The sequence below is a fragment of the Oncorhynchus mykiss genome, chromosome 17 (genome assembly GCF_013265735.2).
Source record: "Oncorhynchus mykiss isolate Arlee chromosome 17, USDA_OmykA_1.1, whole genome shotgun sequence".
NCBI classification, from domain to species: domain Eukaryota; kingdom Metazoa; phylum Chordata; class Actinopteri; order Salmoniformes; family Salmonidae; genus Oncorhynchus; species Oncorhynchus mykiss.
The window spans coordinates 93,338,045-93,354,748 of NC_048581.1; the positions used below are offsets into that span (position 1 = coordinate 93,338,045).

The following is a 16,704-nucleotide window of genomic DNA, read 5'->3' on the forward strand; positions in this document are numbered from 1 at the left end:
AGATTGCCGTTGTCTCCATGGTGTGTGTGATAACCGCCCAGGCAGTAAGGGTGCATGTAGAGGGGGCTCCTGCCTGGAGGGTTACTCTGGAGACTACTGTGATAAGGAGGCTAAGGCCTGTAACTCTGATGGTCTTTCTGAACACTGCCATGTCCACGCCTTCTGCAGCTTCACCGGCAGCCACACCACGTCAGTATTACTTACTTAGCTTACTTATTGCTAGGCAAAGGGCCTCAGTCAGTGCTCTAAAGTGCCTCAGTCAGTGCTCTAAAGGGCCTCAGTCAGTTCTCCAAGGGGTCTCAGTCAGTGCTCTAAAGTGCCTCAGTCAGTGCTCTAGTTGGACTCAGTCAGTGCTCCAAAGGGCCTCAGTCAGTGCTCTAAAGGGCCTCAGTCAGTTCTCCAAAGGGCCTCAGTCAGTGCTCTAGTTGGCCTCAGTCAGTGCTCTAAAGTGCCTCAGTCAGTGCTCTAGTTGGACTCAGTCAGTGCTCCAAAGGGCCTCAGTCAGTGCTCCAAAGGACCTCAGTCAGTGCTCTAGTTGGACTCAGTCAGTGCTCCAAAGGGCCTCAGTCAGTGCTCCAAGGGGTCTCAGTCAGTGTTCCAAGAGGCCTCAGTCAGTGCTCCAAAGGGTCTCAGTCAGTGCTCCTTGGGGTCTCAGTCAGTGCTCCAAAGGGCCTCAGTCAGTGCTCCAAGGGGTCTCAGTCAGTGCTCTAGTTGGACTCAGTCAGTGCTCCAAGGGGTCTCAGTCAGTGCTCCAAAGGGCCTCAGTCAGTGTTCTAGTTGGTCTCAGTCAGTGCTCCAAAGGGCCTCAGTCAGTGCTCCAAGGGGTCTCAGTCAGTGCTCTAGTTGGACTCAGTCAGTGCTCTAGTTGGACTCAGTCAGTGCTCCAAGGGGTCTCAGTCAGTGCTTTAAAGGGCCTCAGTCAGTGCTCTAGTTGGACTCAGTCAGTGCTCTAGTTGGACTCAGTCAGTGCTCTAGTTGGACTCAGTCAGTGCTTTAAAGGGCCTCAGTCAGTGCTCTAGTTGGACTCAGTCAGTGCTCCAAGGAGTCTCAGTCAGTGCTCTAGTTGGACTCAGTCAGTGCTCTAGTTGGACTCAGTCAGTGCTCTAGTTGGACTCAGTCAGTGCTCTAGTTGGACTCAGTCAGTGCTCTAGTTGGACTCAGTCAGTGCTCCAAGGGGTCTCAGTCAGTGCTCTAGTTGGACTCAGTCAGTGCTCTAGTTGGACTCAGTCAGTGCTCTAGTTGGACTCAGTCAGTGCTCTAGTTGGACTCAGTCAGTGCTCCAAGGGGTCTCAGTCAGTGCTCTAGTTGGACTCAGTCAGTGCTCCAAGGGGTCTCAGTCAGTGCTCTAGTTGGACTCAGTCAGTGCTCTAGTTGGACTCAGTCAGTGCTCTAGTTGGACTCAGTCAGTGCTCTAGTTGGACTCAGTCAGTGCTCTAGTTGGACTCAGTCAGTGCTCCAAGGGGTCTCAGTCAGTGCTCTAGTTGGACTCAGTCAGTGCTCCAAGGGGTCTCAGTCAGTGCTCTAGTTGGACTCAGTCAGTGCTCTAGTTGGACTCAGTCAGTGCTCTAGTTGGACTCAGTCAGTGCTCTAGTTGGACTCAGTCAGTGCTCTAGTTGGACTCAGTCAGTGCTCTAGTTGGACTCAGTCAGTGCTCCAAGGGGCCTCTTTCAGTGCTTTAAAGGGCCTGTGTGAGTAGTGTAACGTTATAGATGTTTTACCCCATAACTAGTGTGTGTGTGTCCCTGTGTCTAACATATGTGTGTGTGTCCCTGTGTCTCACATATGTGTGTGTGTCCCTGTGTGTAACAGATGTGTGTGTGTCCCTGTGTGTAACATATGTGTGTGTGTGTCCCTGTGTGTAACAGATGTGTGTGTCCCTGTGTAACAGGTGTGTGTGTGTCCCTGTGTCTAACATATGTGTGTGTGTGTCTGTGTAACAGGTGTGTGTGTGTGTCTGTGTCTAACATATGTGTGTGTGTCCCTGTGTGTAACAAATGTGTGTGTGTGTCTGTGTGTAACAAATGTGTGTGTGTGTCTGTGTGTAACAAATGTGTGTGTGTGTGTGTGTGAGTGTGTGTCCATGTGTGTAACAGTTGTGTGTGTGTGTGTGTGTGTGTGTGTGTCTGTGTGTGTGTGTTTCCCTGTGTGTAACAGATGTGTGTGTGTGTGTGTGTGTGTGTGTGTGTGTGTGTAACAAATGTGTGTGTGTGACAGATGTGTGCGTGTTTCTTCAATTTATCTGTCTATGGTATTATCTGTCTATGTTATTGATAATAATAATGTTATTATTATCTATATCTATATTATTAACATGTGTGTGTGTCCCTGTGTGTGACAGGTGTGAGTGTATGTCGGGGTATGAAGGAGATGGACACTCCTGCATCCTGGTCAACCCCTGCCTGAAGGCTGACAGAGGAGGCTGTGATGTTAACGTAAGACTCAGGACCCCGCCAAAATGGCACCCTGTTCCCTATTTAGTGCACAACTTTTTACTAAGGCCCATGTGGATTTCCTGTTTAGTCCTTCCTGATTACAGGAATCTCTCAATCGGGTTGTGGGAATAGTTAATAACGGACGTCAACCGTATTGGTGTATTATAATAACCCTCTCCTCTGAGGTCCAGTGTGTTACCATATCCTCTCTGAGGTCCAGTGTGTTACCATATCCTCTCCTCTGAGGTCCAGTGTGTTACCATATCCTCTCCTCTGAGGTCCAGTGTGTTATCATATCCTCTCTGAGGTCCAGTGTGTTATCATATCCTCTCCTCTGAGGTTCAGTGTGTTACCATATCCTCTCCTCTGAGGTCCAGTGTGTTACCATATCCTCTCTGAGGTCCAGTGTGTTATCATATCCTCTCCTCTGAGGTCCAGTGTGTTACCATATCCTCTCTGAGGTCCAGTGTGTTATCATATCCTCTCCTCTGAGGTTCAGTGTGTTACCATATCCTCTCCTCTGAGGTTCAGTGTGTTACCATATCCTCTCTGAGGTCCAGTGTGTTATCATATCCTCTCTGAGGTCCAGTGTGTTATCATATCCTCTCTGAGGTCCAGTGTGTTACCATATCCTCTCCTCTGAGGTTCAGTGTGTTACCATATCCTCTCTGAGGTCCAGTGTGTTATCATATCCTCTCTGAGGTCCAGTGTGTTATCATATCCTCTCTGAGGTCCAGTGTGTTACCATATCCTCTCCTCTGAGGTTCAGTGTGTTACCATATCCTCTCTGAGGTCCAGTGTGTTATCATATCCTCTCTGAGGTCCAGTGTGTTACCATATCCTCTCTGAGGTCCAGTGTGTTACCATATCCTCTCTGAGGTCCAGTGTGTTACCATATCCTCTCTGAGGTCCAGTGTGTTACCATATCCTCTCTGAGGTCCAATGTGTTATCATATCCTCTCTGAGGTCCAATGTGTTATCATATCCTCTCTGAGGTCCAGTGTGTTACCATATCCTCTCTGAGGTCCAGTGTGTTACCATATCCTCTCTGAGGTCCAGTGTGTTACCATATCCTCTCTGAGGTCCAGTGTGTTATCATATCCTCTCTGAGGTCCAATGTGTTACCATATCCTCTCTGAGGTCCAGTGTGTTACCATATCCTCTCCTCTGAGGTCCAGTGTGTTACCATATCCTCTCTGAGGTCCAGTGTGTTACCATATCCTCTCTGAGGTCCAGTGTGTTACCATATCCTCTCCTCTGAGGTCCAGTGTGTTACCATATCCTCTCTGAGGTCCAGTGTGTTACCATATCCTCTCTGAGGTCCAGTGTGTTACCATATCCTCTCTGAGGTCCAGTGTGTTATCATATCCTCTCTGAGGTCCAATGTGTTACCATATCCTCTCTGAGGTCCAGTGTGTTACCATATCCTCTCTGAGGTCCAGTGTGTTACCATATCCTCTCCTCTGAGGTCCAGTGTGTTACCATATCCTCTCTGAGGTCCAGTGTGTTACCATATCCTCTCTGAGGTCCAGTGTGTTACCATATCCTCTCTGAGGTCCAGTGTGTTACCATATCCTCTCTGAGGTCCAGTGTGTTATCATATCCTCTCTGAGGTCCAGTGTGTTATCATATCCTCTCTGAGGTCCAGTGTGTTATCATATCCTCTCTGAGGTCCAGTGTGTTATCATATCCTCTCTGAGGTTCAGTGTGTTACCATATCCTCTCTGAGGTCCAGTGTGTTATCATATCCTCTCTGAGGTCCAGTGTGTTACCATATCCTCTCTGAGGTCCAGTGTGTTACCATATCCTCTCTGAGGTCCAGTGTGTTATCATATCCTCTCTGAGGTCCAGTGTGTTACCATATCCTCTCTGAGGTCCAGTGTGTTATCATATCCTCTCTGAGGTCCAGTGTGTTACCATATCCTCTCTGAGGTCCAGTGTGTTACCATATCCTCTCTGAGGTTCAGTGTGTTACCATATCCTCTCCTCTGAGGTCCAGTGTGTTACCATATCCTCTCTGAGGTCCAGTGTGTTATCATATCCTCTCCTCTGAGGTCCAGTGTGTTACCATATCCTCTCTGAGGTCCAGTGTGTTATCATATCCTCTCCTCTGAGGTTCAGTGTGTTACCATATCCTCTCTGAGGTCCAGTGTGTTATCATATCCTCTCTGAGGTCCAGTGTGTTATCATATCCTCTCTGAGGTCCAGTGTGTTACCATATCCTCTCTGAGGTCCAGTGTGTTACCATATCCTCTCTGAGGTCCAGTGTGTTATCATATCCTCTCTGAGGTCCAGTGTGTTATCATATCCTCTCCTCTGAGGTTCAGTGTGTTACCATATCCTCTCTGAGGTCCAGTGTGTTATCATATCCTCTCTGAGGTCCAGTGTGTTATCATATCCTCTCTGAGGTCCAATGTGTTATCATATCCTCTCTGAGGTCCAGTGTGTTACCATATCCTCTCTGAGGTCCAGTGTGTTACCATATCCTCTCCTCTGAGGTCCAGTGTGTTACCATATCCTCTCTGAGGTCCAGTGTGTTACCATATCCTCTCTGAGGTCCAGTGTGTTATCATATCCTCTCTGAGGTCCAGTGTGTTATCATATCCTCTCTGAGGTCCAATGTGTTATCATATCCTCTCTGAGGTCCAGTGTGTTACCATATCCTCTCTGAGGTCCAGTGTGTTACCATATCCTCTCTGAGGTCCAGTGTGTTACCATATCCTCTCCTCTGAGGTCCAGTGTGTTACCATATCCTCTCCTCTGAGGTCCAGTGTGTTATCATATCCTCTCTGAGGTCCAGTGTGTTACCATATCCTCTCCTCTGAGGTCCAGTGTGTTACCATATCCTCTCTGAGGTCCAGTGTGTTACCATATCCTCTGCTCTGAGGTCCAGTGTGTTACCATATCCTCTCCTCTGAGGTTCAGTGTGTTACCATATCCTCTCCTCTGAGGTCCAGTGTGTTACCATATCCTCTCCTCTCTGAGGTCCAGTGTGTTACCATATCCTCTCTGAGGTCCAGTGTGTTACCATATCCTCTCCTCTGAGGTCCAGTGTGTTACCATATCCTCTCCTCTGAGGTCCAGTGTGTTACCATATCCTCTCTGAGGTCCAGTGTGTTACCATATCCTCTCCTCTGAGGTCCAGTGTGTTACCATATCCTCTCTGAGGTCCAGTGTGCTACCGTATCCTCTCCTCTGAGGGCCAGTGTGTTATCATACCCTTCTCCTCTGAGGTTCAGTGTGTGTACTCAGGGCCAGCTAACGTGTAGTGTGTTGTATGTCCATCTCTCTCCTCAGGCCCAGTGCGAGAACTCAGGGCCAGCTAACGTGTCGTGTGTTTGTAACGAGGGCTGGACAGGAGACGGCCTGATCTGTACTGAGGTGGACAACTGTCTCCTGGAGACCAGAGGTGGCTGCCATAAGGATGCAGACTGCAGGTCTCTAGGACCAGGACAGGTATGTATGGTTCGGCTGCTAAACAGATTTCTGCTAGCGCCTGAGGCTGGTCTAACGGGTAATACCATCGCCAGCATCAAATACAGTTGAAATGGGAAGTGTACATACACTTAGGTTGAAGTCATTAAAACTCGTTTTTCAACCACTCCACAAATTGCTTGTCAACAAACTATTGTTTTGTCGGTTAGGACATCTACTTTGTACATGACACAAGTAATGTTTCCAAGAATCGTTTACAGACAGATCATTTCACTTATAATTCACTGTATCACAATTCTAGTGGGTCAGAAGTTTACATACACTAAGTTGACTGTGCCTTTAAACAGCTTGGAAAATTCCAGAAAATGATGTCATGGCTTTAGAAGCTTCTGATAGGCTAATTGACATAATTTGAGTCAATTGGAGGTGTACCTGTGGATGTATTTCCAGATCAGATCATGTGACACTTAGATTGCACACAGGTGGACTTCATTTAACTAATTATATGACTTCTGAAGGTAATTGGTTGTACCAGGTCTTATTCAGGGGCTTCATATCAAAGGGGGTGAAAACATATACGCTCAAGTTTTCCGTTTGGATTTTTTAAAAATAATTTAAACAAGTAATTTTTGATCAAAATCAAAATATATTTAAATTACAGGTTGTAATGTAACAAAATCGGAAAAATGCCAAGGGGAGTGAATTATTTCGCAAGGCACTGTATGATGGCTTGTTACACAATGAAAAGTCCCTAGTGGACTAACCCGATATGATGGCTTGTTACACAATGAAAAGGGGGTGGGGGAAGAAAGAGAGGGGGAAGGAGAGACAAAGGAATTCAACTATCGTACTTGGTCTCAGAGTGTCTGTTAGAACATATCTTCCAGAGGTCACCATGTGCTTTGTAGTCGTAACTTCTTGGTCTCAGAGTGTCTGTTAGAACATATCTTCCAGAGGTCACCATGTGCTTTGTAGTCGTCTCAGAGTGTCTGTTAGAAGAGATCTTCCAGAGGACACCATGTCCTTTTGTAGTCGTAACTTCTTGGTCTCAGAGTGTCTGTTAGAGCAGTTCTTCCAGAGGTCACCATGTGCTTTGTAGTCATAACTTCTTGGTCTCAGAGTGTCTGTTAGAGCAAATCTTCCAGAGGTCACCATGTGCTTTGTAGTCGTAACTTATTGGTCTCAGAGTGTCTGTTAGAGCAAATCTTCCAGAGGTCACCATGTGCTTTGTAGTCGTAACGTCTTGGTCTCAGAGTGTCTGTTAGGATAGATCTTCCAGAGGTCAACCTGGCATATTTTGATATGTTAATTCTTTAGGAGTCCTTTATAAGCCCCCATCTTTTTGGCATAATGTCTGTGCTCAAATGGGCGTGATTACAGACTGGCTAAAACTTTAGTTGAAAAACAATTATCTCATTTAGAAGGCTAAACTCACTTTTCATCTTCTCACAAAGAGTTTAATATTTAATCATATAAGTTCCACAACATTTAGATGTATAACCTGGATGTATACATTTGTAGAGTTACCATTATTTGGTTATACTGTCCTTAATGATATCACAAAACAACAATTTATTTGACATGATTGTTCTTTAAGTCCCTCCTGACCATTTCCCACATTATTTACGTTAGAAATATTGTTTCAATGTCCAACCTTGGATGTTGTAGTTTTGGCAGGAGGAATCTCCATGTATCAAAAGGGTTCTTTCCCCTCAATCCTGCATGGTCAGGGAGAGACAGTTCCTACACTGTACTTAATACCGTCATAAAACTGTCCAGCACCATACCTCCATCCCTCCCTCTGTGGGACAGAGAGGGTGCTGTAGAGCTGACCCACTGTAACCTGGATCCTCACAGGAGAGTCATGACATGCTGTTAAGAAGGAAGGGCAGCGCTTTATTATGGACAGTCTTCTCCCCAACTTAGCTACTGTTGTGTCAATATGTTTTTACCATGACAGTTTACAATCCAGGGTTAATCCAAGCAGTTTAGTCACCTCAACTTGCTCAATTTCCACAATTTTTATTACGAGATTTAGTTGAGGTTTAGTGAATGATTTATCCCAAATTCAGTCAACATGGGCCAGCAACCCCATGGAATGCTTTTGACACCTTGTAGATTCCATGCCATGACTAATTGAGGCTGTTCTGGGGGCAAAAGGGGATGCGACTGAATATTAAGATGTTCCTAATGTTTATTGAAGTCAGTGTATATTTATCCCTTTGACGGATAATGACATTTTATACTTCAACTACTACTAGCACCTCAAAGTCTGTCTCTTCAACTACTACTAGTATCTCAAAGTATGTCTCTTCAACTACTACTAGTACCTCAAAGTCTGTCTCTTCAACTACTACTAGTACCTCAAAGTCTGTCTCTTCAACTACTACTAGTATCTCAAAGTCTGTCTCTTCAACTACTACTAGTACCTCAAAGTCTGTCTCTTCAACTACTACTAGTACCTCAAAGTATGTCTCTTCAACTACTACTAGTACCTCAAAGTCTGTCTCTTCAACTACTACTAGTACCTCAAAGTCTGTCTCTTCAACTACTACTAGTACCTCAAAGTCTGTCTCTTCAACTACTACTAGTACCTCAAAGTCTGTCTCTTCAACTACTACTAGTATCTCAAAGTCTGTCTCTTCAACTACTACTAGTACCTCAAAGTCTGTCTCTTCAACTACTACTAGTACCTCAAAGTCTGTCTTTTCAACTACTACTAGTACCTCAAAGTCTGTCTCTTCAACTACTACTAGTACCTCAAAGTCTGTCTCTTCAACTACTACAAGTACCTCAACGTCTGTCTCTTCAACTACTACTAGTACCTCAAAGTCTGTCTCTTCAACTACTACTAGTACCTCAAAGTCTGTCTCTTCAACTACTACTAGTACCTCAAAGTCTGTCTCTTCAACTACTACTAGTACCTCAAAGTCTGTCTCTTCAACTACTACTAGTACCTCAAAGTATGTCTCTTCAACTACTACTAGTACCTCAAAGTCTGTCTCTTCAACTACTACTAGTACCTCAAAGTCTGTCTCTTCAACTACTACTAGTACCTCAAAGTCTGTCTCTTGTGATCTCAGAGTGTACCTGTAAGAGGGGTTGTCTGTCTGTCTGTCTGTCTGTCTGTCTGTCTGTCTGTCTGTCTGTCTGTGTGTCTGTCTGTCCGTCCGTCCATCCGTCTCTTGTGTTCTCAGAGTGAGTGTACCTGTATGAGGGGTTTACATGTCTGTCTGTCCGTCTCTTGTGTTCTCAGAGTGAGTGTACCTGTATGAGGGGTTACATGGGAGATGGGACAGTCTGTGATCTCATCAACCCTTGTCAGAAAAACAACGGAGGATGCCATTCTCTGGTTCGTATATATCTTTAATTTAAGTGTCACCTTTTATCCCCACACAAAGTAATGTATTGTATTTGTGTGTATGTCCCAAATGGCACTCTATTCCCTACATAGAACATTACTTTAGACCACAGCCCTATGGAACCCTATTCCCTACATAGAACATTACTTTAGACCACAGCCCTGTGGAACCCTATTCCCTACATAGAACATTACTTTAGAGCACAGCCCTGTGGAACCCTATTCCCTACATAGAACATTACTTTAGACCACAGCCCTGTGGTAATAGGGTGACACTTGGGACAGAGCCGTATAGTGTTTTTGGAATAGACTGGAATGCCGTTTTGCATAAGCTGTTGTGTCTGTTTTAAACCTCCATCTCCTCTCAGATTGTCTGTTTTAAACCTCCATCTCCTCTCAGATTGATTGTGTCTGTTTTAAACCTCCATCTCCTCTCAGATTGTCTGTTTTAAACCACCATCTCCTCTCAGATTGATTGTGTCTGTTTTAAACCTCCATCTCCTCTCAGATTGTCTGTTTTAAACATCCATCTCCTCTCAGACTGTCTGTTTTAAACCTCCATCTCCTCTCAGATTGTCTGTTTTAAACCTCCATCTCCTCTCAGATTGTCTGTTTTAAACCTCCATCTCCTCTCAGATTGTCTGTTTTAAACCTCCATCTCCTATTAGATTGTCTGTTTTAAACCTCCATCTCCTCTCAGATTGTCTGTTTTAATCCTCCATCTCCTATCAGATTGTCTGTTTTAAACCTCCATCTCCTCTCAGATTGTCTGTTTTAAACCTCCATCTCCTCTCAGATTGTCTGTTTTAAACCTCAATCTCCTCTCAGATTGTCTGTTTTAAACCTCCATCTCCTCTCAGATTGATTGTGTCTGTTTTAAACCTCCATCTCCTCTCAGATTGTCTGTTTTAAACCTCCATCTCCTCTCAGATTGTCTGATATTTGCCGCTCTTTATCATGTTCCTTCTAGCTTGATTCTTACCAGCCAACAAAGGATAATGTATATGAGCCTGCATTGTTCAGCTCACCTAAGGATAATGTATATGAGCCTTCCTTTTTCAGCCCACCTAAGGATAATGTATATGAGCCTGCCTTGTTCAGCCCACCTAATGATAATGTATATGAGCCTGCCTTGTTCAGCCCACCAAAGGATAATGTATATGAGCCTGCCTTGTTCAGCCCACCCAAGGATAATGTATATGAGCCTGCCTTGTTCAGCCCACCTAAGGATAATGTATATGAGCCTGCCTTTTTCAGACCGCCTAAGGATAATGTATATGAGCCTGCCTTGTTCAGCCCACCTAAGGATAATGTATATGAGCCTGCCTTGTTCAGCCCACCTAAGGATAATGTACATGAGCCTGCCTTGTTCAGCCCACCTAAGGATAATGTTTATGAGCCTGCCTGGTTCAGCCCACCTAAGGATAATGTACATGAGCCTGCCCTGTTCAGCCCACCTAAGGATAATGTATATGAGCCTGCCTTGTTCAGCCCACCTAAGGATAATGTACATGAGCCTGCCTTGTTCAGCCCACTTAAGGATAATGTACATGAGCCTGCCTTGTTCAGCCCACCTAAGGATAATGTACATGAGCCTGCCTTGTTCAGCCCACCTAAGGATAATGTACATGAGCCTGCCTTGTTCATCCCACCTAAGGATAATGTACATGAGCCTGCCTTGTTCAGCCCACCTAGGTTTCCTAGAGTCCTTTATGCGTAGTAAAGTGTTGTTGTGGTTTGACGTCCTCAGGCTAAGTGTAAGTCAGCGGATGGAGAAAACATAATCTGTGTCTGTCCAGAAGGGTACGTTGGAGACGGAGTCACATGCTACGGGACGATGCTAGAGGTAGGCTATACCATACCTGTGGTACCTGGGGTTGTATTCATTAGTCTGACACTGTTGCAAAACGTTTTGCACCGTAGCAAGTAAAATTGCAACGGAAAACAAAAAAACAAAAAAGTGTTCGTTGGACAAATTCAGGTAGGGTTTCCTTCTGTGTGCTTCCCCTGCCTTACCTAGACAGGTGGTTGAGTTTTGGTACTGTTTCACTGACTGTTATTGTGCTGACTTGTTTTGTTTGTTAGGAACTGGACATAAATACCAATCTGTATGGTTTTTACCGCCTGATACAGGTCTGTAGCTGTCTATCTTTTTTACTTGTCTTTTGGCTCTAACTCTCTCCATATCATTTAAGATGTATTTGTATTTCTGCACATCATATTCAGTGTCATCAGAAAGTAGTCATACCCCTTGACTTATACCACATTTTGTTGTTACAGCCTGAATTGATGAAGTATATCATTTTTCTCACCCATCTACACACCATAACCCATAATGACAAAGTTAAAACATGCTTTTAGACATTTTAGCATATCTATTGAAAATTAAATACAGAAATATCTAATTTACGTAAGTATTCACACCCCTGAGTCAATACTTTGTAGAAGCACCATTGGCAGTGATTACAGCTGTGAGTGTTTCTGGGTAAGTCTCTAAGAGTCATTACAGCTGTGAGTGTTTCTGGGTAAGTCTCTAAGAGGTTTCACACACCTGAACCTGAACAATATTTGCACACTATTTATTTATGTATTATTTAAGCTCTGTCAAGTTGGTTGTTGGTCATTGCTAGACAACCATTTGCAAGTCTTGCCATAGATTTTCAACCCATTTAAGTCAAAACTGTAACTAGGCCACTCAGGAACATTCAGTGTCACAAGCAACACAAGTATGTATTTGGCCTAGTGTTTTAGGTTATTGTCCTGCTGAAAGGAGAATTTGTCTCCCAGCGTCTGGTAGGAAAGCAGACTGAACCAGGTTTTCATTTATTTTTATCCTAAAAAAGTCATTGCCAATGACAAGCATACCCATAACATGATGCAGCCCCCACCATGCTAAAAGTCACCTTGTTTAAGGGAGATTTACACAGTTATCAAAATGTGGAACCAGTGTAAGCCTGCACGAAACACAGCCCTTATTTAAAGTGTTTGTAAAATCCCATATGGAAAAAATGAATGGTGGAAAACGATTGGAAAACCTCTCTGGTCTTTGTGGTTGAATCTGTGTTTGAAATTCACTGCTCGACTGAGAGACCTTACAGATAATTGAATGTGTGGGGTACAGAGATGAGGTAATCATGTTAAACACTATTATTGCACACAGAGTGTGATTTGTTCAGCACATTTCTACTCCTGAACTTATTTAGACATAACAAAGGGGTTGAATACGTATTCACTCAAGACATTTCAGCTTTTCATTTTTTATATTGATTTGTAAATATTTTGAAAAAACAAACAATTATTCCACTTTGACATTATGGGGTATTGTGTTTAGGCCAGTGACACAAAATCTCAATGTAATCCATTTTAAATTCAGGCTGTAACACAACAACATGTAGAAAAGTTATGGGGTATGAATACATTCTGAAGGCACTTTATAAAGGTCAGGGATTGATCATTCCTGTTTCTGTCCCCTCTCTTAGAGTTCGTCAGAGTTTGACCTGAGTGGGAATCTAACGGCTCTGGTACCTTCCAGGGACGTTATCCGCAATCTAACCACAACTGTGCAGGACTTCTGGTTTAGCCGCTACAGGCTCCCATACCTTCTAAAGTAATTGACCTTACCATGCCATTCCTACCTTATCATAACATACCTTACCATACCTTACCTTACCATACCATACCATTCCTTACATTACCAGACCATACCATTCCTTACCTTACTTTACCTTACCATACTATACCATACCTTACCTTACCTTACCATACCATATTAAACCATACCTTACCTTACCATACCATAACTTACATAACATTCCTTACCTTACCAGACCATACCATTCCTTACCTTACCATTCCTTACCTCACCATTCCTTACCTTACCAGGCCAAACCTTAGCTTACCTTACCATACCTTACCTTACCAGACCTTACCATTCCTTACCTTACCAGACCTTACCAGACCTTACCATTCCTTACCTTACCAGACCAGACCATTCCTTACCAGACCAGACCATACCTTACCATTCCTTACCATTCCTTACCTTACCATAGCTTACCATACCATACCATACTATACCATACCTTACCTTACTGTACCTTACCTTACCATTCCTTACCATACCTTACCATTCCTTACCTTACCTTACCATACCATACCATACCATTCCTTACCTTACCTTACCTTACCATTCCTTACCTTACCTTACCATACCATACAATACTTACCATTCCTTACCTTACCTTACCATACCATACCTTACCAGACCATACCTTGCCATGCCATAACATACCATTAACTTACCAGACCATACCTTACCTTACCATACCTTACCTTACCATACCTTACCTTACCATTCCTTACCTTACCTTACCTTACCATACCTTACCATTCCTTACCTTACCTTACCATACCATACAATACTTACCATTCCTTACCTTACCTTACCATACCATACCATACCATTCCTTACCTTACCTTACAATTCCTTACCTTACCATACCATACTATACCATACCTTACCAGACCATTCCTTACCTTACCAGACCATACCTTACCTTACCATTCCTTACCTTACCTTACCATACCTTACCTTACCATTCCTTACCTTACCTTACCTTACCTTACCATTCCTTACCTTACCATACCATACCATTCCTTACCTTACCAGACCATACCTTACCAGACCATACCATTACCTACCTTACCAGACCTTACCTTACCAGACCATACCATTCCTTACCTTACCAGACCTTACCTTACCATTCCTTACTTTACCAGACCATACCATTCCTTACCTTACCAGACCATACCATACCTTACCTTACCATACCATACCATTCCTTACCAGACCATACCTTACAGTCTGCACAATTATATTTTCACATCAACTAATAACATTCAGTTGATTACAGTTGCATCTCTTTTCAACATGAAAAGAAACCAATAAATACATTTACTCTTTACAATGGTATTTTTCTAATTATCTTTTTCAAGAACGTTTGTATATTGTCCCATACATTAATCTGTACTCTTAATTTTTGTTATTTCATTTTTATTTTTATTTTGTCGACCTCACAGCAGTTGTCGCGACCCCGACTTTGAATATCACTGTTCTAAAGTAACGTACTAACAATGTCAATCTGAAGTGAATGTACCAGGTGAAGTGAGAGGTTTAACTGCTCTAAGACAGGGATTCCCAAACCTTTTCTATCAGGCCCCCCTTCCAGCATGGGGGAACATCCTTCGCCCCAAGTCTATTTCTATAGGCACAAGCATTGTTGAGAGAAAATGTTGCAGGTTTAAAGCTTATTTCCTGCAATTCAACACATTTTGTCATGTCTAATGTGACATTTGAGTGACTCGAACATTGCTATAAAATCGAATGGCTAAAAAACGTTAGTTGACGTGGGCTAGTTGATCTGGACATTTCTGACAAGTTATGAAACTCTCTCTACGGTCTGTAATGACTGACATCACGAGAGGAACTGATGTAATACCCAAGTTCTAAATTGCACTTTGTTCATTCTACCATTACAACTTTCAAGCGTAAGTTTCAAGCCCCCCTGTCGACCCCTGGAGGGGGGCTCGCCCCACAGTTTGGAAACGAGTGCTCTGACACGGAGTCTTGGTTTAGGTTAGGACTGGGTCACGGGAAGATGATCCTAGCTCTGTACCTGAGGGAAACGTCACCCCGGAGCATATGGCCGGGATCCAAACCAATCACGGGTTGTAGACAATTATGCTTTTAAAGGCGACGTTCGAGCATAGGTGGAAGTCAGGTTCACGATAAAACACCACATATGTCGGCTCAATCCAAACTGCCTTTATTTGTATATTTTTTATTGCATATTTTATTCATTTATTTGGTCTCGTTGAAATAAAAAATACATTTTTCAAGGGATTGTAAAAAGGCTATAACACGGGATTAGATTGAATCCTGGCCTTAGACACACTCCTCTTCCTCCCCAGAGCCCACTTCCTCCAGGGGATATTCTCCATAGAGGACCTGGACAAGCAGGTCCACCAGCGGTTACCCACTCTACACTTGCCTACTACATGGGAGGTCAAAACTGTTGATGGGGTAAGTTGAAGATGTTGTTATCGTTGCTCTTGTTGCCGTGGGGTCTACAGCCATGTCTCAAGATGATCTGACTGTGACTGTGTTCTTTGTGTTTCAGGAAGTTAGGATAGAGAATGCAACCATCTTCACCCCCAACATCCTGATTCTTCTTTGTGTTTCAGGAAGTTAGGATAGAGAATGCAACCATCCTCACCCCCAACATCCTGATTCTTCTTTGTGTTTCAGGAAGTTAGGATAGAGAATGCAACCATCCTCACCCCCAACATCCCTTCTATCAACGGATACATCCACATCATTAATACGGTAACGTCTGTGGGTAACGTGTAACAGGTCACAGCTTTAGTCTGTGGGTAACGTGTAACAGGTCACAGCTTTAGTCTGTGGGTAACGTGTAACAGGTCTTCAGCTTTAGTCTGTGGATATAAATGAACTTGCTTTAATTTAATATTCCAAAATATTTTACACAAGCAAGGGTTGTTAGATGTTAAATGAATCCTGTGTTGATGGTTTTGTGTTTTCAGGTTATGTTCCCCCCCTTGTCAGACATCCCACCAGAACCCCCAGGCCTGATGCAGTTCCTCAACACCACCCCTACCTTCAGTCTCTTTACACAGGCAGCACTGGTACGTTATTTTTGGTAGGTTGGTACGTTGTAACGTGAGGCAGCTTGATGTACAAGTACACCCCCTGGACAGGACGCCTGTGCTCTGCTGTCACATGCTATTACCAAGGTAACAATATTTACATGTTTCCTTCACATTAAGTCCAAACCCCCCCCCCCCCCCCAGTCCTTCCATGTGTGTGACGTGCGTTTGATTTAGCTTTACAATGGAACCAATGGAATAGTGTTCCAGTGTTTGAAAATATTTGAAATACAAGTACGTGTCTGTTACGTGTCTGGTATCAGCTCGATCAGAGATATTATTGACTTTGTTTCCTGTTTTTCCCGTAATCTCCCTCCAGCTCTACAACCTGACACAGGAGATTGGCGTCTATGATTATACGCTCCTACTTCCACACGACGCCGCCGTCCGAGATTACCTGAGCCAGACCAACTCTACACAACTGGTAGGTAGAGATTACCTGAGCCAGACCAACTCTACACAACTGGTAGGTAGAGATTACCTGAGCCAGACCAACTCTACACAACTGGTAGGTAGAGATTACCTGAGCCAGACCAACTCTACACAACTGGTAGGTAGAGATTACCTGAGTCAGACCAACTCTACACAACTGGTAGGTAGAGATTACCTGAGCCAGACCAACTCTACACAACTGGTAGGTAGAGATTACCTGAGCCAGACCAACTCTACACAACTGGTAGGTAGAGATTACCTGAGCCAGACCAACTCTACACAACTGGTAGGTAGAGATTACCTGAGCCAGACTAACTCTAC

At 43.8% G+C, this 16,704-nt stretch overlaps 1 protein-coding gene across 4 annotated transcripts in view; it reads left to right on the top strand.

Annotated features, from left to right (window-relative positions):
• stab1 (stabilin 1) overlaps nucleotides 1-16,704 on the top strand; it is a 148,257-nt gene that overhangs the window by 43,982 nt on the left and 87,571 nt on the right. For all 4 annotated transcript variants that reach the window (XR_005037113.1, XM_036950976.1, XM_036950975.1 and 1 more), the window contains exons 22-32: nucleotides 3-189; nucleotides 2,339-2,432; nucleotides 5,730-5,888; nucleotides 9,124-9,219; nucleotides 10,979-11,074; nucleotides 11,314-11,361; nucleotides 12,708-12,835; nucleotides 15,196-15,307; nucleotides 15,533-15,610; nucleotides 15,829-15,930; nucleotides 16,271-16,375. Coding sequence is in view for 3 of the 4 variants with exons in the window: in XM_036950976.1 (XP_036806871.1) it covers nucleotides 3-189; nucleotides 2,339-2,432; nucleotides 5,730-5,888; nucleotides 9,124-9,219; nucleotides 10,979-11,074; nucleotides 11,314-11,361; nucleotides 12,708-12,835; nucleotides 15,196-15,307; nucleotides 15,533-15,610; nucleotides 15,829-15,930; nucleotides 16,271-16,375 (1,205 nt within the window). In the remaining variant the exon portion in view is untranslated. The remainder of the gene's footprint in view (nucleotides 1-2; nucleotides 190-2,338; nucleotides 2,433-5,729; nucleotides 5,889-9,123; nucleotides 9,220-10,978; nucleotides 11,075-11,313; nucleotides 11,362-12,707; nucleotides 12,836-15,195; nucleotides 15,308-15,532; nucleotides 15,611-15,828; nucleotides 15,931-16,270; nucleotides 16,376-16,704) is intronic.